This window comes from Drosophila ficusphila, unplaced genomic scaffold, assembly GCF_018152265.1.
Source record: "Drosophila ficusphila isolate 14025-0441.05 unplaced genomic scaffold, ASM1815226v1 contig_286, whole genome shotgun sequence".
NCBI lineage: Eukaryota > Metazoa > Arthropoda > Insecta > Diptera > Drosophilidae > Drosophila > Drosophila ficusphila.
The window spans coordinates 6,947,033-6,972,453 of NW_025064189.1; the positions used below are offsets into that span (position 1 = coordinate 6,947,033).

The 25,421-nt window shown below is 40.4% G+C and overlaps 4 protein-coding genes across 5 annotated transcripts; 2 read left to right on the forward strand and 2 right to left on the reverse strand.

The window, feature by feature from the left end:
* Positions 1-532: 532 nt before the first annotated feature.
* On the reverse strand, positions 533-1,983 carry LOC108100572 (phenoloxidase-activating factor 2-like). The gene is made up of 2 exons (XM_017204550.2): positions 1,416-1,983; positions 533-1,360 (listed from the first exon to the last, which is right to left on the reverse strand). Exons 1-2 carry the CDS (start codon positions 1,485-1,487, stop codon positions 533-535), a joined length of 900 nt encoding a protein of 299 aa, XP_017060039.1. The 5' UTR covers positions 1,488-1,983.
* Positions 1,984-2,068: 85 nt separating this feature from the next.
* On the reverse strand, positions 2,069-5,980 carry LOC108100573. Its single transcript, XM_017204551.2, has 3 exons — positions 5,729-5,980; positions 4,795-4,898; positions 2,069-4,445 (listed from the first exon to the last, which is right to left on the reverse strand). The coding sequence occupies exons 1-3, from the start codon at positions 5,971-5,973 to the stop codon at positions 4,081-4,083; spliced, it is 714 nt and encodes a 237-aa protein (XP_017060040.1). The 5' UTR covers positions 5,974-5,980; the 3' UTR covers positions 2,069-4,080.
* A 3,165-nt stretch (positions 5,981-9,145) lies between these two features.
* LOC108100623 (glutamate decarboxylase) lies at positions 9,146-23,317 on the forward strand. 2 transcript variants are annotated; one of them, XM_017204621.2, is made up of 9 exons: positions 9,146-9,345; positions 9,443-9,545; positions 10,200-10,268; positions 12,307-12,543; positions 17,696-18,264; positions 18,389-18,456; positions 20,354-20,432; positions 21,179-21,523; positions 21,883-23,317. In XM_017204621.2, exons 3-9 carry the CDS (start codon positions 10,208-10,210, stop codon positions 22,054-22,056), a joined length of 1,533 nt encoding a protein of 510 aa, XP_017060110.1. In that variant the 5' UTR covers positions 9,146-9,345; positions 9,443-9,545; positions 10,200-10,207; the 3' UTR covers positions 22,057-23,317. The 2 variants fall into 2 exon arrangements, with proteins under 2 accessions (XP_017060110.1, XP_017060111.1); XM_017204622.2 differs by lacking the exon at positions 9,443-9,545.
* Positions 23,318-23,441: 124 nt separating this feature from the next.
* On the forward strand, positions 23,442-25,404 carry LOC108100179 (fumarylacetoacetase). Its single transcript, XM_017203948.2, has 4 exons — positions 23,442-23,643; positions 24,067-24,284; positions 24,354-24,955; positions 25,015-25,404. The coding sequence occupies exons 1-4, from the start codon at positions 23,557-23,559 to the stop codon at positions 25,359-25,361; spliced, it is 1,254 nt and encodes a 417-aa protein (XP_017059437.1). The 5' UTR covers positions 23,442-23,556; the 3' UTR covers positions 25,362-25,404.
* The last annotated feature ends 17 nt before the right edge of the window (positions 25,405-25,421 follow it).

A 25,421-nucleotide genomic window follows, 5' to 3' on the forward strand; every position in this document is an offset into this window, starting at 1 on the left:
TATTAACGACCATCGTTTAAATTTAATCTAATTTCCGGCTTAGTTCATAGACAAAAAAAACCGATCTAAAAATAAATTTATTTGAGCGAACGAAAGATTTACATTTAAAAGTAACAGAAAACTCGATTCTCCTTTTATTAACATTTGCTTTACATTCTGTTCTCTACAGAATTGCCTTTCTGCTATTAGACCAGAAGCCTGGATACAAACCCAATTTGAAATAAGTCATGCAAATGGAGAATTGAAAAAAAACTTTTGAAATCACTTCTATTGTATGAAAGCCACACATTTGAAATGGAAAAGGTTTATATATACACTTTAATTGTTTTGATATTATTACATTTAAATTAACGGGACAAAAAGATCTGTTTATTCGATAAAAATGCTTTTGTTTTCCTGAAATTGTTTATGCTACAATCCCACATTCGTTTTCCCACTTAATGTTTTCTAACACTCCCGAATTAGTTATGGAAAATTACTGAAGATAAGAAGATAGCTCAAGAAGATATTAATTTATATAACGGCAGGGATCCTAAAATTGCGGCTTATTGGCCACGTGTTGATCAATCCAATCGCGGAACAAAGCCACATTTGTGTAGATTGCCGGTATGTTTTCCGTGCCACACTTGATGCCCCAGTTGACGATGCCGGCCTGTTCGTAGCGCTCTGGGTCTCCCTCCATGGGACAGAAGAGCGGAGATCCTCCGTCGCCCCTGCAAGTGTCCTTGTTCCTTTCCCCGCCGGCGCAGAGCAGACTGTCGGGCAACACGGAATCCGGTCCGAGAGGGGTTTTTCTCAACTGATCCTGGCACACTTCTCGATTGACCAAAGGTAATTGAATTTTCTTTTGCACATTCGATAGTTGGCTATCCTGGTACGACACTTTTCCCCATCCGGCGACAAAGCAGCGTCCCTGGTCGAAGGACTTTCCCTGCCTGGGCAAACACATGGTTCGGATGTGGGTCTTCAACTCGAACGGCAAGCTGAGGAACAGGAGAGCGATGTTGTTCCCTCCTGTGGCAAACGTGAAATTCTCGTGTCGCACAATACTTGTCACCTGGCGCTCCTCATGTGGCAACTGTTCGGCTCGGGCTGCAATGTTCCAAGCTCCCGCTCTGATCATAATATCCTCTGCAACCTTGGATTCCAGTAGATGACTGGCGGTTAGGACGACTCCCGGTTTAATTAGAGAACCTCCTGCGAAGAATTGTCCCTTGCTGAAGAGGGCAACTACCCAGGGATATTCACCTGGTCTGGAGTAACCATCGGTTACTTTCACGTCGATCCCCAGACCATCCGGATTGCTCAATCCGCAAAGTTCGTTTGCTCCACTTTGCAAGTCACTCAAAGGGGGAATTATCTAAAAATTACTTGAGAGTTAAACATTTTTCATACAATCGAGTGCGATGACTTACCCAATGCTGGCCTGCAACGCCATAGAGGAGGCATCCCAAAAAAATCGCTCCTAAATGCGAGAAACGGGACATTGTGTTTGTTTAAGCTGAGAAATTTCAAATGATGTGAAAACAAGATTGCTTCATAGCTAAACCTGTGAATGAGCTCTTAAAAGAAGCTTATCAGCATTCCATGGAAATATACATTTTTATTAATAAATATATATTTCGCTTTTTAACGACCATTGTTGAAATTTAATCTTTTAAATATGTATTCCCATTCAGTTTTTATAGCGAAAAGAAGAAACGACATCTAACATTTAATTATTACAAATTTGGTTTTCGTCTCGGCTTCTGGTTTAAAATCTATAACAGAATATAACTTTAGCGAACAAAAGATTTACACGAAGCTGAACTTTGTCATGTTTAACATATAAAAAAAAAAAACAATATATTTGATAAGCATGAATTGTGATGCCTATTCGTTTCGCCAACATTTATTTCACATACAGCAGCCTGTAAGTGTGTAACAGAATTGATTTTCTGCTGTTAGACCAGAAATCCTGGACATAAACCAAATTGGAAATAAATTTGGCTAATGTAAAATGAAATAAAATATTTAAAATTTATAGGATGCAATCCACATATATAGTACTTCCCAATAAAACACAAGATTTGCCTTTTTTGTTTAGAGGGGCTTTACAACATTTAACGTATATAAGATAATAATTGCCTTTATTTGGTTGTGTAGTAGTTTTCTTGGTTATTTGTTGTGAAACTGGCTTTAAATCTATTTTCGAGTGTATTTTTACTATGACGCGGACATTACCGGTTTTTTATAATGCCTGCTCGGTCATAGCATAAGTTAAAACTGAAGAAAACGAAACTGCGAAACGGTATAATCGGTTCGAAACGGTTTTCGACTCGGTTATCGTAATTGATGATGATGTGTCTGTTGGTTATAAATATTATGGATATTATTCCGGCATAATCCGTCTGATCGGCCCGTTAGCCGCTGTATTCATGGCAGAAACGCAACGTCTAACACATATACATATACATAAATGTAAAGTGCATTTTTCGTATATTATTACTGAGTGATTAACTTGCTACACATCGATATACATACTGAAGCCGCATTAGGTTATCAATGAATGTGCTCTGAAAATTGCCTTAAACATTTCGATATTACTTTCAATAACATTGGTGCAATACATATATATATATATATTTTGTTTTTGTTAATATTTTGATAAGTGCGCGGTTAATATTAGCAATAGTACTGGTATATAGACACTGAGTATGCGAACTTCCTTGCCTGCTGTTCTCCTCCTAAGTTATAGTTAATTATTGTCAGTCACAGCGTCGCGTTTGTCACAACAACGTGTGCTTGTGTATTGACTATATCTTCGAGTTCCAAATCGAAAATGGTGCATTATTATCTTTTTTTTGCTATAGAATATCTTATTGACTAATTGCAGTTGGCCGATCTTGTTGCCGCTGCCGAAACGCATGTCTTCCAGAATGCGATTTGCTGAAATTGTCTTCCATTTCATACAATGCGAAAAAATGTCTTCCAAACACACAGATAATATCCATATGATAGCTCATATGCGATTAATTATGCTGAACAATATGACACCTAGATATTATGATAACTAAGGTTTAAAGTTCATATATGTATATATATATATATGTATATACGGGTCTGGTAAATCCAGATTGGCCCGTCTGAGCTTCTGATTTGCAATCGCAACTCATTGTGTGGATATATATATATAGACCAATTACATTCGTTAGTAAGTACATGTATATTTTAAATTGTTAATGGGCCGTTAACCAACACTAAACTCTTGGTTTTATTGTGGCCTAATTGCGACACTCATAATTGATGCTGATTTTTGAAATATCTCAACGCTTTTGATTCGCCAATAACTTGTAAGCCAAAACAAAGGAAATTCTTTGGATACCAACTTGTTTTTTTGTTTTTGCCTCCGGTGTTCGTGTTCAATTGATATGCTGATTCCATCGAAAAATAAAAGTGATTTTTTTGGGATTTTGGGTTGTGTTAACCACGATATGTTGTGTACTTTGATATTAGTTGGTTGTCGATTAAGTTCTTCTCCTGTTGCTCCGTCAAGCCAGTGAAGCTTGATCATCACCTAATTACGGGTTGTGTCCGTCCGGAGGTAGCAGGATCCCCTTTCGACAGGATCCACATCCTCCGGAACGGCGCACTGGAAGCCCTTTGTGATTCTGCTGTTTTCCGAGGGGAGTTACCCCTTCGCTTACACGATAGCTTTCTATAGTTACATTTTTAATTGAAATTAGTTACAAATTAATTGATTCGCATAGGGAATATTTGCTTCTCTCCTCCTCCTCCTCGTACATATATATTCTTCATCTCAAGAAGAATACTCTTCTTCTTATATTTTTTTTTTTTTTGATTTTCCTATAGTTTTTTATGTTTTATCTTTACAGTATTGAACTAAACTTTCGCAACAAGTATTCGGTTATGGAATATTTGTAGCATACATTATGAAGAAAAACACTAGCACTAACTGAATGTCAAAAACCGAAGAGCAACAAAACGTTCGTAACTGCATAAAATTCTCGATCTATATATAATGGGTTTGTGATTTAGCGCCTCCATCGGGAGCGATCCCCTCAGGAAGGTGGGGACCGCTCAGCTGAAGAACGGCGATAAATCACAGTTGCACAAAGACCCGCCATCGCCAGTCTTGCAGAGCACCTTGCACACTTCGTCCCAGTCCGGAGAATCGGTGGTCGGATCCGCATCCGACCCGGCTACTATGGGAGTTGCGGATGACGATTCCACCGACCGCTGCAGGGATCCGGGGCCGTGTGCTGGCACTCCACTGGCCTCCTCCATTCGCTCATTATGAATGATGATATCCTTCTGTTTCTCCATATCCTTCTCCTTCTCCTCCTCCTGCGTCCTGCGCACCTCCTGCTGGCAGGGACTGCAGCCGGGCAGGGAGCGACCTCGTTGCCCGCAGAAGCTCGAGCACACCAAGTCGCCCACGCCACCTGCAAGGAATTGGAAATGGAAAAGATTTAGATATACACTTCAAAAGTATTGATATTACTACATTTAAATTTATGGCACAAAAGATGGGTTTATTCGATAAAAAATATTTTGTTTTCCTGAAATTGTTTATGCTGAGATCCCTCTTTCATTTTCTTATTTAATGTTTTCTCACACTCCCAAATTTATTTTGGAAAATTAATGAATTTTTTGTTTAAGATAAGCCAATTTTATTTTTGAACAGAGCATGATTTAAAAGCTTTAATTGAAGATACAGACAGTGAACCTGATTTATGGATCTGTGAATCGATCTGTATCATTTCCGATTCTTCTAAATTTTTTTTTACTTACCCCTTGGCAGTCCACACAGTTGCCGGCACTTGGCCACATCGAACTCCGGCCTCAGGATCGTGCTCTTGGCCCCATCAGGCGTTTTGGCAACGCCCAGGCCAGCTCTAGAAGGATCATCAAAGAATAATGATAAATAATAATTCAGAAATCGATATTTTTTAAACTTTGTAAAAAAGAGGGAGTTTTTACTTTCCCAAAAATAATACATTACTTTACAGTACTTTCGATTATATTTTAGTTTTAATACGTTTTTTATCTAAGATTTTAAGTTGATCAAAAACCTTGGGACACATGTGTTTAAACATTTACTGAACCAGAACGACTTGAAATATTTATTTACTGATCTCATTGAACTTGAGAACTAAACGATCTTTTAGGGCAAGTGTTTATTGGCGAAAAAATCTGATATGTAATATTAAAATTAATGGTAGGTACATAAGCTGCACAAATTTTAGAAATTTTTTTTTAAATTTGAGTAAAACACATTTTTTAACTTGAAGCATTAAATAAGCTTTTTAAATATTTGTTTGTGTCAAAGCTTCCTCTAATTTTTTTAAGTACATCACGCGAGTAGCTAGTACATTTGTACTTAAGAATTTAACACTTGAAAAATCACAACACACGCGTTCTTATACCAGAAATCCGATATAGCATGAGATCAGGAATGTGGATTATATTTGCATGACAGCCGCGATTACCGGAAACCCTCGAAAGTCCACACTTTAAAAGCCGACGCAATTCACAAATGATTTCTCATGGCCACCGACACGCGTTTTGCTTTAGTTTTCCATTATCATGATTAGTTCGAACTTTTGTGGAACAAGTTTTAAGTGGCGCCTAGACTGGTCGAAAACCACTTGAGACCTCACTTGTTTAGCAGTCACATTGCACTTGTTATTTGAGGAGTTTGGATTGCTGTTTAGCCGAAACTTACCCGCAGAGCTCTTTACACAGCAAACTCCAATCCTGAACTGCGCTGATGGTTCGGTCGTCTTCAAGGATTTTGGCTACTGACTGCGATGGCACCGCAGCATCCCCCAAAGTGTCGTCCTTCGAAATGGACGGTGACGTCACAGTCTGCGCCGACGCAGAGAGGCTAAGGATAGTGGCCAATGGCAGGACGAGAAGCCATCCACATCTCCCCAAATTTCCCCGTCGCTTTTCCACACGCTTTCCCATCGCTGGGCTGAAAAGAGAAGGTCGTATTACGAAGGCGGGGGGATGGGGGATGGGGGATGGGTTTTCGCCATGGTTTGGGGGCGTATTATCCTTGGGGGACTGGGCCAAAATGGAGACTGTTTGGCCCCGTGTACTATACAATAGGAGCAATTGTGCTCGAAATGCAATTATCGCGCTCTCAAAACTAGGCAGCGAAAAGCAGCCTGGGAAGCCTCGAAAGCCTCGGAGGGATTGCCCCAGGGCCTAATCCTTCCACCATTGTTATCCCGGGCATTTGCTATCCGAATTTCATGCGCTTGATTTGCCAAACCGAAAAGGGTTATGCAATCGCCCGTCTCTCGGTGGAAGTTTCCTGGCATCCTGGCAACGCTTTTGAATGCGATTTTCAGCTAAAATACCTCACACAAATACCTGAGCTAACCAACCTTCAGGAATCTTATTTTGTCAGCGTAATGACAAGCTAAGCAGACAGACTAAGGGAGCCCCAAACTCACTTTTCTTTTTTGTTTTCCCTGGCCTGGTCTGGGCTGAAAAATATTTATGGCCCCCGAGCGAAGAGCATTCCGTGGTCCTCTGGTTCGTCGCAGTTGAGAGTCGAGTGCGAAAGAGGACACTTCGCCCCCAGGACGAAACTCCCAGTCAGAATTAACTTCCCGAGGAACCCACACCCATCCGTGGGTGGCAACAGACTCCCAACATTTTCGCCTATCTGGGTTACAGGGCCTACTTGCGCTACTCGCAATCGCAGCCAGGTGAGCATCCTATTTTCTGCTCGAGAGTCCGCTCCATTGTATCATTTCCTTCACTTGTTATACTCTTTCGAAGGATATTCATGATTTTCAGTTAGGTATAATGATATAAGGAAATTTAGTGATCTTTGAACCAGTTAAATTATAAGGAACAGCCTTTTTAAATAAACATAGAACATATATTAGAATAAAATAATTATGTCTTGAGTATGGTTACTTGTTTTTTTAATTTGATATTCAGTTTCAGTATTTTATATAAGGATATTTGGTGCTCTTTTGCACATTTTTTGAATGTACATTAAATATATATTAAAATAAAATAATTATGTCTTGAGTATGGTTACTTAATTTGAATTTTATATTCAGTTTCAGTCTCATATATTATATATTTCTAGTATAGCAGATATTTGAATCCATTTTCCACTTCTGTATTTAGTTATTAGCTATATTGCATGTAAAAAACAAATATTTATATATGAAACCGATATTCATTAATTACTTTTACAATAACTATGCATATTTAAGAGTATTTTACAAATTGCCCTTACAAATTGCTTAGCCCTTAATCCTTTTGTTGTCCATGTCTGGCTGTTGTATCCATTTCCCCTTTCGACTTACTGTGCCTTTCAAAAGTTTGACTCAATTAAATCCAATTGTGCGCTGCACCTGCTCCTCTTGAAATGCTTAAACGCTTAACTCGCCTGGATTTATATAAAGCTGTCCGATCCAAATGGTAGCAGTTGGCCAACTGAGCCTCTGGCTACACGGAAAGCTGAGGCGAATTTCCCACTGGCTAATAATAAATGTTTTTGATGCCTTTATCTGGCGGTGTCATAGATTCAAGTGCGAATCAGTGGATATGCTATCGCAGATTGCCATCGGAACTTTTTGGTCTGGGTGGCTATATATCCGCGATAAGTTCAGACGGAGTGCCTAATTATTATTGGTAGCACATGTTGCTGAAGTGGACCGAGATAAGCCCCGACTTATTTTTCCGTATTTAGTCCAAATACCATAAGGTGTTCGCTATCGAAAATATTTGTCTGACACTCGTGATGGATGGGCTTTGTTAACAAATCAACAACAAAATGTATTTAAAACGAAATAAATTCCAAATTGTTGGTTGCTCTTAATTACCCATTAAAATGAAGCAATAAACCAACAGCACAGTTGTTGCCTCATTAAAAGTTGTGATTTCATTTTCTTTTGCAATGGATAAATCAACACAATTAACTTTTTATTAAAACTATAAATTATGGAACGCTGCTGGGCTCTTCAACAATAGTAATTGCCTCATTAAATGCTTGCAATTCTTTCTTATCAATTCAACGTTTAAGAAGTCTTGTTAAAAAGGCACCTAGTACATTAAATCAATCTTGCGAATATGGTATTAAATAAAAGATTGATCACGGGGGCTTTTAAAGAAGTTATTGCTGCTGTAATGGCCTTCTCAAGTTGCAATCAGTTACATCGAAAGACACTTTTCCAGTGCCAGAGCCTTCGGAGTGAATATGCTGACGCGGAGGATCCTGTGTACAAGGACCAAGGCAACATCCTTCTGCCAGCTGCTCCACGTAAGATAAAAGTCTGTCGATGGAAGTGTTTTTACTGTTTTCACTGTGTTCTCGTTGTTTGAGCTTCTCCGGTTTGATGGACGTCATTTCCCCCCCCATGTTTTTTTCGGCCTCTTCCGAGTTACATAACATTGCCTATATGCGCTGGCCCTCAAAAGTGTGCTATGAAAAGCGTTTCATTGGAAATAATGCAATTTCACTTCTCCCAGATACATATCTCTTTTGCATACGAAGGACGCGCAGGAGGAAGGTTGTCTAGCTTTGACCTAAATTTCATTTTGTTCTATATACTAGAGTCCATGTTTTAGGTTCTATATATGCCGAATATATAGAATTTATGTGCTCGATGCATATGGGGAAAAAGTGGAAGTAATTATAGATGTTTTTTCGCTGTCACTCGGCCGGAACTCTCATAAAAAGTTGTGGGTCATTGTAAATGTCAGAAACAGTGGCAAAATTAGTTTGTTAATTAGCTTTTCATTTGGTCGCCCCTCCAAATCTTTGTTTTCTCTACAATCCATAGTGTTTTTCCAGGCGTGCGCACACCTTTTCTTCGGTTGAGTGTGTCTGTGTGTGTGTGTGTATCCGTTGGATACTTTGGGGCGCACAAGCTGAGGCTCCGCCCACGCAAAATGGCTCGAACAAAGATGGTTGCCAAAAAATCAATGACGTCACCAAGAGAATTTCCCGCATTTTCCTCGTCGTGTTTGTGTGGGTTGAAGGTTATGCAAGAGCTGTAGGAGTGTGCATATATGTATGTGTGTGTGCGTGTGGGCAGCCATTTTGTGTGGGGCAGAAAAGCTTCGTAGGCAACTCAGGCGGATGCTGCTGCTCATAGCTCCGCAGATCGTCAGCGAGTGTAGGCTGCTCAGTTCCCTAAGTTCTCCAGTCAGTGAAAGTTGATTGCCACCATACTATATCCAAAGAAGATACAGATTTCGAAATCCCAGATATAAATTCTGCCCGCTAAGTCCGTTTAATCAGCGAATTAGAGCCGCCGTCCCGCGAGTGTTTCTCAGTGTTTTTTTGGTGTAGCTCGAAGGAACTCTGTAAGTTGTCGCCAATTTAGACCAACAATTTAGTAGTATCGCAGCTCCATCTTAGAGATACATTTCGAATACATTTCGTCCTCGCACATTCCTCCAGTTGTTTTTCTATCCTGAAAGCCACGTCGGTGCCTCGTCGCCCCCGCACACAGTCAAAGTGAATTATCTAAAGCAGTATATCGACGATATCCGCAGGATTATCGGTAAGACCCGCCCTCAGACTTCTTGTCTGAATTATCTGAATTACGTTGCATAAGTTTCGTACTGTCCAAGGTTTTCGCCATTAACAGCAGCTGTCGTGCTGTCTGTATCCCCATGTAAATCACACATCTATATATATATTTGCATATATATATATATATACCTATATATATTTGTGTATATATGTATGTAGCAGTCGCAGGAAATTGACTTAACACTCACTGCGCAATAGCAGATGGCGCCAAAACGGAAAGGAGGGGGTCCTGAAATAGTTGTCTATGTATATGCGGGATATTTACCTCCCACTTGGAGCTTGCCCTTCACTTGTCCTTGTCCCAGCCCCCGACCCTCAACCCCCAACCCCCAACCAAGAAAACCTCCACTCCCCATTCCATTTTCCACTCTGTTTATTTACACGCCCATTGCATTTTCACACTGTTTGTTTGTTTGTCTTGGTTATGCAATTTGTGTGTGGGTTTTCGGATCGGAGGGACTTATGTAACACCTGCCTTCAGGGCCTTCAGCTTGCGGTCGATTGCATAACATTGACTCACTTCATTTGGCCCAGCTCCATTTTTTCCTACTTAGCAGAGTCTGCGTTTTCGGATTCCTTTTACTAATTTTTTGTATCCTTTTTTTACTCTTTATCCTTGCAGAGGAGAAAATGGCTCTCAATCCGAACGGGTATAAACTGTCCGAGAGGACGGGCAAGCTGACTGCCTATGGTAAGAACTTATAATTATTGAAAACATATTTATTTTATTAAAATTTAAATTTATTTAAATTTATCAACATAATTGAGAAATAAAAGCTTTTTCATAAACTGAGAAATCAATACATAAGTCTTTTTCATTTATAGACAGTCATCTTATATTGTTTATTTCTTGAAATTTTTTTCAAATATAATATTTTATTATTTAGGTTATAATTTCCAAAGAAAAAGTTGCTTGTCTTGAAAAAGTATTTAGAGAGGGAGTGCCTTGTTAATGTTTATATATTCATTTAAGTTTATTTTCTGTTAATAAAAATATGCAACTTAACTTTAGGCAATGAAATGTTTTCCTCACTTGTATATAAATTATAATATATATTATAAATAAACACTTGCATAAGCTGTGTAGCTTCTTGTCGTAGTCATAAATTGTATCGAAACAAGGGATTAAGCTTAGCAGATACCAAAGATATATCTTCCAAGAGTGCTACTCGAACCTGTCAGATTCCAGCACAGAAACATATTTTCCGAACACGATTCCGAAGGGGGATTGCTTCGCTGGGGAGTATAGTAATCCTGACAAACATTGCTCCTCCGCATAGTTGCACTCGAATCGCATTTGGCTGGGCAAACAGTAAGCGAGTGTTAAACTGACACTGCAAAAGACACGAACAGAAAATGGGTAAAATGGGTAAAATGTTGGAAAGCGGGAAAAACGGGAAAAGTGGGAAAACGGGAGTCTGCTGCCAAGGACATGGACAAGCATAGGGCTGTCCAGGACACTCGTGTCCCTGATAAATGGCCCTGCCCGGGAAGCTCCTTTGCACTCAATTCTCGTGAGTTGTGAGTTGTGTTTGGTGTGTGTTCTTGGCTTCGCCGGAGCGTGAAACTGGCGACTGTTGCCCTGTAAGAGATTTCCTCGACAAACACGAAACAAACAGACAGAAAGTCAAACAAATCCACCACCATTCGACGCCGAAGGACCAGAAAAAAAGGTGCCAGGACTCGCCACGAGGCAGCAGACGCGTGCCTCAAATTGAAAGGCCAACAAACATAAACCGTTTAGTCACAGGATATTGCTCACGCTCGATTCCAGGACTCGTGTGTGACGGCTGTTTCTAATGCCTCAGTCTGTGCCTTTGCCTTTGCAGGATTCAAAACTCGACTGCCTTTGACACTGAGCACCCACTGAAGCAGTCGAGCACATTAAATTTTATTTAGCTTCTTGGCCGTAAACTCGAGGAATTTCCCAAATTGCTACAATTTGTTCTCCGCCCCACAAAATGGTAATCATGCGCTACGTTAAGTCCACAATTGAATTTCAGCGAGCTTCGAACGGAGCTGCTCCCATTTGCTCGGTGGCTTAGTGGCCACTGCCGATGCTTAAACAAAGCCCCAGTAATTAATTGCAGCCAGCTCAAGGAAGGCAATGGCAAGGACAGCCAAGGATATTTACAGCCCACAAGGGCGCACTGCAAAACACACAGCTACTTTCAGAGTAATCTTTTCTGATGAATAGCGTTTTAACTCAAAGTATTAATAACACTGATGCTCAGAAAATTATATGCAATTTATGAGTTTTATCAAAAAATAATTTATATTTTATTTTATATATGCTGAATATTTACATTTTGTATTGCATTGAGTTAAGGTTAATTCTATTTTCTTTCATTTTACTTCTTCTTACGAATAAATCGAGATTCAAAACATAATTTAAGGTTTTCCTTTAAGAAATCAAATCTCTTTACCAAAACCAATTTTAAGTTCAAAGATTTTCTCAGTGAATGAACACAAAAAGACCTCAGTATAATTGAAATCTTAGCCAGCCACTAAGAAATCTCAACTTACCTCATATTAAAGCCAGTCATCTCTTTTTACGACTCAGTCTCCCCACAAATCATTGCAATAATAATAGCCATATATCACGATAAGAGAGGAAAACCATTTTTCCTGTCACCAGCGGGGCACGCTTTTCATATTTACCGATAAGGAATTCTCATTTGGTTTTTTCCGCACCCTCTTCCTTGTTTTTTTCTGTTTTTCCTATCCAGATCTCATGCCCACCACAGTGACCGCTGGTCCGGAGACACGGGAGTTCCTGCTGAAGGTAATCGACGTTCTGCTGGACTTTGTGAAGGCCACAAACGATCGGAACGAGAAGGTCCTGGACTTCCACCATCCCGAGGACATGAAGCGCCTCTTGGACCTCGATGTTCCCGATCGCGCTCTGCCACTGCAGCAGCTCATCGAGGATTGTGCCACGACATTGAAATATCAAGTCAAGACGGGTGAGTTAATATTATATATTCTTAAAATATGATTAAATTATTCACAGAATTAAAATACATACAAGAAATGATTTAAAACGCATTAAAATATATACAAAAAAATTATCAAAATTTAAGAGTGGATTTATTACTGCCAAAAGAAATATATACATTATTTTTAAAAAAATACCAATAATAAATAAATTAATAAATAATAAACAAATTCTCCTAAAAAACTTATTTCCTCCTGCATTCCTACCTTTCAAATCTCTGAAAGGCTCTTAAAATATGTTTAAATTACTCATAGAATTAAAATACATGCAAGAAATGTTTTAAAACGAATTAAAATTCATACAAAGGAATATACACTGCCGCTCAACTGAATAGGTTCATGCTCTCAGAGGAAGTAATTTGTCTATAATTTCTAAACCAGTGTACCGATTTCCAAAATTTTTTTTTTCTTTAACTCTTGAATCATTTTATAATAAAATGCTGAAGAAGGTTTTTCAAAAACATATTATTTATTCCTTATTTAATTTTTCTTCTGAAAGGTTAACAAAATTCATGGTTTTTTTTTTGGGTCATCTGAATAGGTTCAACCTAAAACAATTAAAATTATTTAAGTAACTAAGGATAATTTTCATATTTTTTGAACTTGGCTGATACTTATGAACATTTTTAGAGTACATTTTACTAATTTTAATAAAAAGTGAACCCTCCGTTGTCCGATATAACATCATATACACGACCGGGAAGCGAGCTATACTAATTGTGCAGTATTTGCAGTGAAATGGTTGTCCAGGCTTTTTTAATTGCCTTAACTAAAGTTGTTTTGCAAGAAAATTACCTGCCTCCTTCATATATCTTGCGCGATAGCAACCCCCATACGATTTCGATTATATTAAGGTCAGGTGAATATGGGGGCCATTCAAGTAAGTCCACATTTTGAGCCTTAATCCATTCTTTTACCACCCTAGCTGTATGATGAGAGCGTTATATTGCTGGTAAGACCATTTGATAAAGTGAAAAGTATTTGAATAATCAGGAAACGTAGCCTTTATGATAGATTTGTAGGATTCCGCGCTCATTTTAGAAGTAACAAATTAGAGGTCGCAAGTGCCAAAGACTGATACCGACTCCCACACCATTACCCCACCCTCACAGCTATGACAACGGCTAAGGAAATGCTCTTCCTTTCGAAGATCGTGATAATAATAGTTGTAGCTATTGATTTACGCTTCTAAATTAAATTGATTTTGGTGTGGGGGTCGGTATCAGTCTTTGGCACTTGCGACCTCTAATTTGTTACTTCTAAAATGAGCGCGGAATCCTACAAATCTATCATAAAGGCTACGTTTCCTGATTATTCAAATACTTTTCACTTTATCAAATGGTCTTACCAGCAATATAACGCTCTCATCATACAGCTAGGGTGGTAAAAGAATGGATTAAGGCTCAAAATGTGGACTTACTTGAATGGCCCCCATATTCACCTGACCTTAATATAATCGAAATCGTATGGGGGTTGCTATCGCGCAAGATATATGAAGGAGGCAGGTAATTTTCTTGCAAAACAACTTTAGTTAAGGCAATTAAAATAGCCTGGACAACCATTTCACTGCAAATACTGCACAATTAGTATAGCTCGCTTCCCGGTCGTGTATATGATGTTATATCGGACAACGGAGGGTTCACTTTTTATTAAAATTAGTAAAATGTACTCTTAAAATGTTCATAAGTATCAGCCAAGTTCAAAAAATATGAAAATTATCCTTAGTTACTTAAATAATTTTAATTGTTTTAGGTTGAACCTATTCAGATGACCCAAAAAAAAACCATGAATTTTGTTAACCTTTCAGAAGAAAAATTAAATAAGGAATAAATAATATGTTTTTGAAAAACCTTCTTCAGCATTTTATTATAAAATGATTCAAGAGTTAAAGAAAAAAAAAATTTTGGAAATCGGTACACTGGTTTAGAAATTATAGACAAATTACTTCCTCTGAGAGCATGAACCTATTCAGTTGAGCGGCAGTGTACATAATCAAAATTAAAGTCTGGATTTATTACTGCCTAAAAAATATGTATACATTATTTTTCAAAAATACCAATATTAAATTCATTCTGGGAATAGGGCTTTAATAAATAATAAATTCTCCTAAAAAATGCATTTCCTTCTGCATTCCTACCTTTCGAATGTCTGAAAGGTGATCAAAGCCTCTCGACTTATGTGCTTATCATCGCCCTGGGAAGTTTGCTCAGTTGGAGATTAATCAAATTTGTCCCTGCTTAGCATATGCTTTTCGTCCTGGCTTTATTTTTTATATTTTTTTAGCACAGAGGCAGGACGCGTGCCCCTGGACATTGCGGTCGTATTAGGGCACAAAGTGTGCAGCCTTCTAGATAAGCACATTAGCATATTGATGGCACTCGGGGAGATACGAACAGCAGTCAGCAGACAGCAAACAATGCCATTTTATGGCCCATTGAGTTGCGGCCCCGGCTTGTTTACACCTTTCAAAAACACTCGCCTCGGGCGCTGAAATCCTCTATCCCCCTGCGATTCAGTGCGCCATCAATCATAAATCAGGCAAAGGGTTCTTTGTGGGCTCGGCTTTAGCAGCCAAAAGTCATTCGCACGTTTCACTTTTAACTTTTTATATACCCACTAATCGGGGAGAGAAGGGGCTTTTGGGAGGTAATAAAATTATGGTTACTTTCTAGAACGAAAAATCTCTTAAATTCTGATTTTTGTTTAATATTAAATATATTCTAAGATATATATAAAAAAAAATACTACATTTATAGATAGAATAAATCATTTGTTAAGTTCAGATTTTACAAAATATTAGCTTTAAAGTACTTTCTGCTATTATCCAAAGAATTTAATAGAGTAATAATAAACCGAACACTTAAAAATCTATTCTCATTCAATTGAATACAAAAATTACAGCTAAAATCAAATTCCTAAGGTGTCAAAAGGTCGACTTCTTGCATAATAGTTTCAGGCAGCTTGTTTTGAATGTCCTTGCTGATTTGATTTCATTGAAAATTAATGCGAGAGGCAGTCTGTCCCCAGTCGACCGTCGCTGTCTTTGTCCTGCGATGTTTGTGCAGTCCTCGCACGTGACCGCAGTTGTGTTTGGAGTATCGATAATAAGCGTATTTACTAGAGCCACCCCCCACCAACTAACCACCCACTCCACCCCAGAAGAGCCAGCCAGAAGAGCCACCCTCCTCCGGAAACTGCGGCCTTGTATCAAGGAAGCAGGCGTTGCTTCCTCGACTTGCCATTCAGGAAATGAGACCGCCGCTGTTTATCCTTCTGGCTCCCATTTGGCTTGCCAAAAATTGAATTAAAACTCTACGCAATCAGAGGCAACTGAATAAACTTGGATTGCATGGGAAAGTTTTGGCTGAGGAAAAGAACGTAATTAGGATGCGTAGTCCCATGGAATATGTTTGTGTGGGAAGTGCAAGTTTATTTTTGTTTTTTCAACAAGAAGTTTTCATTGCAACAAGCTGAAGTTCCTAAGGTTAGAAGATAAGTCAGAAAAGTTGTGTCTAGTAGGTTTCAAGAAGAGTGGGATATAGTCTCTTATCATTTCTCATTATCTGTAAAATAATATCAAAGCTTATTCCTCTCAAATTTATAGTGGGATTAAAAGTAATTAAAGCAATGTTTTTAGTAAGACAGCAAATTAAGATAAACACGCATTTTCCTCACTAAAAGATGGCACTGTTAAGTTGCTTTTTTCGCACTCGTCTTCCCTGCAGACCCGATAAGAGTCCCATTTATGATCCGTAATCTCACATAATGCCCGTCCTGTCAGACCGGCAACCTGATACGAAGGACACCGCTTCCTTCGCCGAGGACTCCATAAAAACGAGGGGAGCTTTAATCAAAATCCGTTGTTATTTTCTGACTCGCTGCATTCCTGATCCTTTGATGCGAATGAATGGCTGCCGGGGCGAGGGTGACTCCGCTCGATTCGAATCCTGCCAGCGAGGATATCCTGGCCACATGCGCAAATTGAAATGTTTGGATGCCAGCGCTCTGTCAGCTTGCACACAGAAAAAAAAGTACTAGCAAAAACAATAAAGATTTAAGTGCATAATAGTATGTAAAAGGATAAGTAAACAAGAAAAGTTTCCACAAGAAAGAGTTTAATGAGATGGTTCGTGTAGTAAAACTGAGATTAAGTTTTATATGTTTTGTGTTAGGATGGAGTATTTCTTCCTGTGCATATTCCTTATATCTGTGGGTGGATTTAGCCTTGTGGGCAATGGGATTTTAATCACACGACTTATGGCACTCAAGATGTGAACTGACAGACGCCGAAGGGTTCAAGCTGCCAAGCGATGGGGGGCTGCGAATAAAATCGGGGAGTTGGACAGCTTCCTGATGCTGACTGAAAGCATTTTGTGATTCTTCGTGGGAGTTTTCCCCTCCGCTCTCCTCCTCCAGAAAGGGCACCCCAAAATCGAAGCCCGGCCAGTCGCAATTAGCTACAATAAATGAGCAATTTATGGAGCTAAGTAGCAGCGGGAGGATTACGTTGCCAAACTTGTTGAGCAAGGAAAAATAAAGAAGGGAGAATCAGACTAGACTATCCATCCATCGATTGGACTAAACCTTGTACCGTCTGCCCTTGAACATATGCACTTCCGGCGGTCTTCGCCGTCCGCCTTTGTGCCTATTTATTTTTGCTTTCGGGGCCAGTCAGCCGTGTTTTGGTTCATCCTTTGTTTCACTTGCCACTGCCCTCGAATGTATATTTTTAATAAAACAAAGCTCCGGGATGAAGGCTGATGGCCTGATGGCCTGATGGCTGAAGGCAGCACAGCTGCCAGGCACATCTGCTGTCAGCTTAGAAAAACTCGCAGCGATGGAAGGCGAGGAAAGTGCCACAAATGGAGAGACAGCCATCCAGACAGCCGAAACTAAATGGAAACCATTTTCAGCTACATTAGGCAGGCGCACATGGAAAATGTCAAGTGTGTAAGCTGCGAAGCAAAAATATTAATTAAAGAGAGGATCGTATAAGTAGACAGAGCTCGTTCAAAGGAACAAATACTTTTTAATTTATTTTTAAAATATAAATTCACACTGTAATAAGGTTTTATAATTTTAAGGAATTTAACTTTATCCTGTACCTCTTGTAATTCCCAGGACATCCCCACTTCTTCAACCAACTGTCCAACGGTTTGGACCTGATTTCCATGGCCGGCGAGTGGCTGACGGCCACGGCCAATACCAACATGTTCACCTACGAGATTGCGCCGGTTTTCATCCTGATGGAGAACGTGGTGCTGACCAAGATGCGCGAGATCATCGGATGGTCCGGCGGAGACTCTATTTTGGCCCCCGGAGGCTCCATCTCCAATCTGTACGCCTTCCTGGCGGCTCGCCACAAGATGTTCCCCAACTACAAGGAGCACGGCTCGGTGGGCCTGCCCGGAACTTTGGTGATGTTCACCTCCGATCAGTGCCACTACTCGATCAAGTCGTGCGCCGCCGTCTGCGGCCTGGGAACCGATCACTGCATCGTGGTGCCCTCCGATGAGCACGGCAAGATGATCACCTCGGAGCTGGAGCGGCTGATCCTGGAGCGCAAGGCCAAGGGGGACATCCCCTTCTTCGTCAACGCCACTGCCGGCACCACTGTCCTGGGGGCCTTCGATGACATCAACACGATCGCCGACATCTGCCAGAAGTACAACTGCTGGATGCACATCGATGTAAGTGCAATCAAGATCTGAACTTAATTAAATTTAAATTAATATATATAATTTATGCAAATTAAAAATATATATTCATCTAATAGTAACTAATACAATTGAAATTTTTATGGACTTTTTGCAGGCTGCCTGGGGCGGTGGTTTATTGATGTCCCGAAAGCATCGTCATCCAAGATTTACTGGAGTTGAGCGGTAAGTTGTATAACTTATTTACTTTTTTATAAACTAAAAGAATCAACCATACTTTATAAGAAATCCCTTAAAGTTGAAGTGGTTCTTAATTCAAGATTTCTACCCACCCTTCACTTATTTTTTAAACTTTATAAAACATTTGCAGTGCTTTAACTTATCAATTCTTAAAAAACTCTGAAGTGCTTTAAGAAGCCCTTGGAAAACCTTATCTTTTGTCCCAAGCAATTGTTGTTCTCATTCATCATCGTTCTTGACATGAACTTTGTGCCTTGAACGCCCTCATCTTCGGGCCAGTCAAAACACAAATTGAAATCTCTCCTCGGGTTGGGTAAATTTAAATCTAAATGCTCCCAAATGGCCCGCATGGCTCGGTGTTACCCCTCGTCGAAGGATTCGAGTCGAGTTGAGCATGTGGGAAAAATCTCAATTTGTCATTTAGTGCCTCCATCAGGTGTTCTGAGCTTACAGGGATTACAAGGCACAAGCCGAGTGCATTTTGGCCCGAACAAACAAATGAACAAAGTGGATTTCCCAGTGCCCTCCACCCCAGCAATCCATCCATCCATCCATCTCTACCCTGGGGTGCCTTTTTGGATGGGCATTTCCATGGGCATTACTTACACAACAATTACGCCAAACAATGGCTGAGAGGGCAAGTCAGCGATTCATCCCCGGGGCCAGGAATTTTTAATTTTAAAGTCGCAACCTGAAATGCACTTTACTCCATCTACAACTTCCATTTACATCGGGAATCCATAGAACATCTTAAATTCTTTGGGAAGCTTAGGCAAATGCGGCAAGTGCAGCTGTCGCAGTATCGACAGCTTGCGGTCAAGCAGCAGACTCCATAAACACTTTCAAATTGATTGCCTCGTCCCATTACCATCTCGCATCCCCATTCCCATTCATCCATCACCCAGGCGTCCGCCTTCAATTAGCTTGAATGGATCCTAAGGCCGGCAATTGCTGCGGCATGCAAATCGAGGTCCTTAATTGAAAGGCTCTCAGCGCGAATTAATCATTAAAATGCCCTTGCAGCTGACACTTTGTGGCCTTCGCCGGCTTACGCAACTCTGATTAATGGTCCTTCGAAGGAGGCCTCGCCAGAGCCTCTTAAATCCGCTGAGTTTCACTTTGGATCCCAACTTAAAACAATCGAATCGAAATCTCATCTTAAGAGTTTAGCTTCACATGCCGCCGCTCAATCAAATACTTATTAGGGTGAAAAAGAGTTGAGACTAAAAGATACCTATTTATAAAAGATTTAAAATACGATATCTATATTATAAGGGATGAAAATCTATCAAATCAAAACAATAAACTATCTGTCTTCTACAGTTTATTATCCCTAACTAAAATATAATAATAGTAATAATAAAAAATATATTCGGTTTAAAGTAAAAATAATATAATAAATTTGTATTGTCTAGTTGCTATATAGGTGTGTGATTTTATTCCAATCATCATACCCTTTTTGTCGAACCAGCGCGGCGTGTAAAAAAGTGAAGGATACTTCCCGGCACTCCATAAGGATCATGTTTATAGACACCCACTCACTCACGCACACTTCGAAGCCCAATCCCACACACACACACTGCGCCCACATAACTGTAAATAGCTCCCCCAGGGATGTTTAGCTGTCAACCCTCCGGTGCCCACGGGGGTTGTCCTCGCTCTTTTGAATTCAATTAAAGTGCTGCGGCCTGAAATTGCCACAATTTATGGCACTTGCCAGGACCTTCCGCATCCCTTCCCCTTTTTTTTATCCTCTTGTCTCTCAGCAGGGGGTGGGATTTTCAAAAGGGGTGGGGCTTGTACCGCACTGCGGCAGATTAGTGTTAATTGTTTGTAATTCGTAATTGAATGTTCATTTAACGCCACGATTTGACTCTTGCAGCGCCGACTCGGTCACCTGGAATCCCCACAAGCTCATGGGAGCCCTGCTCCAATGCTCGACGATCCACTTCAAGGAGGATGTAAGTATTACTAACCAAGTATGATCAAGATATATAATTTTTCAAGGCAGAAGGAAAGGTCAGCTTCAGTAACAGATACTATAACTATAGAAAATTAAATTCTATTTAAAAATGCAAATCTGTAGTTCAAGGGTCCCCAATTTAACCAAGTGTAATGCGAATTTAATTCTGAAAAATAAGAGAAACTAGTAAATGGTAAATGGCGAATGGCGAATGGCGAATGGTAAAAGAATAATTGTTCAGCGAGATACAATTTGAAATGAAAGGCCGGCCTGTCGGACAAGTTAAAAGTTTATCTCTCCACCACTGCCGCCTTAAACGGAGCGATACAAATTCGAGGCATACCTCCGTCTCAACCCCATGCTTTAAATTCCTTCTCTGCCGTCCCGTTCCCTGGGTTTTACCAACATTCTTCTGGATGCACATCGAACAATGTTTGTGTAAAGAATTCCAATTGTGCTCGGAACAATTCCTTGTTGTTCGTCCTGCCAAACGAACGGGAGCGAACTGGGTAGTCCGAGGGTAGTCCGCACACACAATGCGTAATGAAATCTTTGACGAGCAACCAAAGACCAAATGCGCCAAGTCACCCTGGCTGCTTTACATGCCGGGCAATATGTTACCATCGGTCACAGTTGCGTCTTTTGGCAGGCGGAATTTTAATTAAAATCTGAACTTGACTTATGGTCGACTCGTGAGAGAGAGAGTTCACTTCACCCCGAATCGAATCTCTGCCTCGTTCGCAGGGCCTCCTCATCAGCTGCAACCAGATGTCGGCGGAGTACCTCTTCATGACCGACAAGCAGTACGACATCAGCTACGACACCGGCGACAAGGTGATCCAGTGCGGCCGGCACAACGACATCTTCAAGCTGTGGCTCCAGTGGCGGGCCAAGGGCACCGACGGCTTCGAGCAGCAGCAGGACCGCCTCATGGAGCTGGTCCAGTACCAGCTGAAGCGGATCCGGGAGCAGTCCGACCGCTTCCACCTCATCCTCGAGCCGGAGTGCGTGAACGTCTCGTTCTGGTACGTGCCCAAGCGGCTAAGAGGAGTGCCCCACGATGCCAAGAAGGAGGTGGAGCTGGGAAAGGTGAGCAAAGAAATAACATAATAATAATAAAATTTAATAATTAAATTTAAATAATTATATCCAATGAAGTATAAGTACTAATATACTATTTCTAAAAATATGATTTGCATGCCTCAAATTTTACGTTCCATTTTTATATCCTTGTCTTCCGAAAAATTGCTTTTCGGAAAATGTAACTTTTCTGAATAATGTCCGATTTTGGATTGGTATACCTTGTGAAGTAGTCCTCTAAAGAACTGCATCATTATTTAATTTTATTTATTTATTTATTTTATATAATATCCTTAATGCTTATAGATGACAATAAAACCCCGTAAACGTATGATAGAACCTATGTTAACATTTTAATATTCTTGCAGATCTGTCCCATCATCAAGGGCCGCATGATGCAGAAGGGCACGCTGATGGTGGGCTACCAGCCGGACGACCGGCGACCCAACTTCTTCCGCTCGATCATCTCGTCGGCGGCGGTCAACGAGGCGGATGTGGACTTCATGCTGGACGAGATCCATCGCCTGGGCGACGACTTGTAAGGGGTTTCATGCCGTTTCGGATCGATTGGGATTGGCAATGACAGGTGGCGCAACCAAGAAGTATCATTTAGGTAAAAGCATATCACGAGACCGCAATGAGGAAACCCAGAAACAGAAATTTTCGAGAGAGCAGGGGATTGAGATTGGGATCCCCCGGTAATCATCAGAGTTCAATGTTGAATGTACATTTGTTTGTATCTATAACGTGTTGCTAGATGTTCCTTTACGATTTCTCATCCCGTTATCTGTTAACCGTTATTCGTTAACCGTCGTTATCCGTTCGTCCCGGAGTTGGAACAAAAAAAAAAAACCAGAGAACTATGTATAATCGAGGCGTTTCATTTCCGTTCGTTGGCAACTATATCTAAATCGGAGGACAGGCAGGAGAATCTATAAGTAATATTTGAATATCTATATGTATAACGCAATTAGCGATAGAATTCAGAGCATAGAAGCCACCGCTACTCACACGCACCACCAGAAAACACGGAACAGTCCCAGCCCCCAAAAACCAAAACCAAATACTACGAAATATACGATATAGAAACTGTTGGAACGCTATCTTAACATATCAGGTAAAGAAGAAGAGGAGTCGAGGACTTTAGTTCAATTCGTTGATTTAGCTTCGTTTGCAAATAGTTAATGTTTTCACATATATGAGTATCTATGGCCATGCGTACCTTTATAAAATAAACGAGATCGAAAGAGACCTGTGCTTGTTAAATGTATAGTCAAAAACCAAAGAGAGGGGATCTGAGCTCCAGATCCTGTTTAGTCCATGTATCAAACTGTGCTATATATAGAGACATGAATACGTATAATCGAATTAGTTGGAGTTTACTTTCCAGCAAGTGGCTGACTAAAAAAATATATATGCCCGGTGTCAATTAAACTCAATTACGAATGTTGGAAAGTTCTGTTTTCAGTTAAGTTTCAATCAGTTGTAAGTCCAGGAAGGTTGGAATGGAAATCCTTAATCAGAAGAACACAATCAGACACATAACATTCCACCTGTGCAAGAAACTCGTTTGTCAATTCAGCAAGATTAATGGTATAAAAATAAATTAAACATATATTGTATTTTAAAGCGTGTTATCTAAGTTTATCCAGCTTCACGCTCATTTTATGTATGTATAAATTAATGTATATGTATTTGCAGAGATCCAAAAATCAAAACCAGAACAAGAATTATTCCAACATCTATATAAATGCAAATGAATATATTATATATATATGGGTAAATAAAATAAAAGTAACCAAAGCGCAATCTTAGTTTCTCTTTACAAGGCGGGGAATTCTCTTCTAGTTTGGGGGCTTGTTTTGTTAAGAGAGGAGAGAGATCTTGGGGTCTGGAGAACCTATATATAGCGGATCTACAAGTTGAAACCCTCAGTTGTTATCTAGCTCACTCTGGCTCCGCGCACTTTTTTGTCAGTTCTCTGCTTCAGTTTATTAATTCGCACCCACCTGCCCAAGTTTTCCACTTTGAGTGCTTTTAAAATGTCCCAGAGTTTTGTGCCAGTGCCAGCGGGCAGCGATTTTCCCCTGGAAAATCTCCCCTATGCTGTCTTTTCAACCGAAAACAATGTGAGTGAATCTAAGAGACTAAAATTTATTCAGTGACCATTAATTTTCTAAGGTTCTAAGACTATGGTTTTGCTGTTAAAAAGTGGTAATTTTATGGTAACTTTATTGTGTTTGCATAAACAAATAAAAAAAAACAATTCTGAAAAAAACTGAGTAAAAATCACAATTTCCCAAGCCGTTGTTCTGTTTTTCTTAAGCTTAATAATTTCCATGTGACTTTGAGTGCGTTCCACATGTTCTAGAAAAATAAGTTTAGAACAGAAACCGCTTTGCGGCATCACATTTGCATACATCATCCAACACAAACTAGTTTGTTTACGAAAACAATATGCTAATAAGATATGCTCTGATAAGACCTCATATCATATCGTAACTGAATATCGTAACCGAATATCGTAATTGGGGTTGTTTTACCGTCCATAGAAAGTTCACCGCCTTTGTGTGGCTATTGGACAGTATGTCCTGGATCTGAAAGCTGTCTCGCAGTTGTATCCTTTGGAAGTTCAAAAAAGCCTGCAGGCGGAAACCTTGAATGAGCTTATGGGCCTGGACTTTGAAGCTTGGGATGTGGTAAGGACACAGACTCAAAAGCTTTTATCAAAGGGTTCCGAACTGGATCAAAATGTGGACTTAAAGGCGGTGTGAGTTTGAATTTTTAAATTAAGCAAAATTGAATTACCGCATTATACATAATTCTTTTTCCCCATTAGCTCCATTGTTCCCCAAGCGGAGATCAAGTTGCACCTGCCCGCTCAGATTGGTGACTACACAGACTTCTATTCCTCCATCCATCATGCCACCAATGTGGGCATTATGTTCCGTGGACCGGATAATGCCTTGATGCCCAACTGGCGTCATCTTCCGGTGGGTTATCATGGTCGTGCCAGCTCCGTGGTTGTTTCCGGAACTCCCATCCGTCGTCCCTTGGGACAAACTTTCCCAGATGGAGCTGAGAAGCCAGTCTTCGGAGCCTGCAAGCTTCTGGACTTTGAATTGGAAATGGCCTTCTTCATCGGAGGCAAGGGCAATCAGTTGGGAGAACCGATCCGCGTGGATGAGGCCTGGAAAAATGTGTTTGGCTTTACCCTGATGAACGACTGGAGTGCCAGGGATATCCAGAAGTGGGAGTATGTTCCTTTGGGTCCTTTCACTGCAAAGAATCTGGGAACCACCATTTCACCCTGGGTGGTGCCCACGGCAGCCCTGAAACCTTTCCTCCTGGACAATTTCCCCCAGGAACCGGAGGTGCTGCCCTATCTGCGCCAGAATATTCCCTTCAATTTCGATATTAATCTCGAGGTATCCTTGAAACGTAAGTTGAGATTGAACTTAAAAGTTGCTTACCTTGTTTTAATGGAAATCCCTATTTAGCCTCTGACCAGAACGAATCACTTATCTCAAAGTCCAACTTCAAGTACCTGTACTGGACTCCACTGCAGCAAATTGCTCATCATACGGTCACCGGTTGCAACCTGCGTCCTGGTGACCTGATGGCTTCCGGAACGATCTCCGGCGAGACGCCAGATTCATACGGATCTCTTTTGGAGTTGTGCTGGAAGGGCACCAAAACTTTGGAGCTTCCGGGAGGCAAGACCAGGAAGTTCCTGCAGGACTTCGATGAGGTTATTATCCGAGGACACTGCGAGAAGAACGGTCTGCGCATTGGATTTGGGGAGTGTGTGGGTCAGGTGCTGCCCGCCCATCCTGTGCCGCAGTAGTATCATTACTTCGCTGAATCTTCTTAAATAAAGGCTTTTTCTACGAAAATTCCGTTAGAA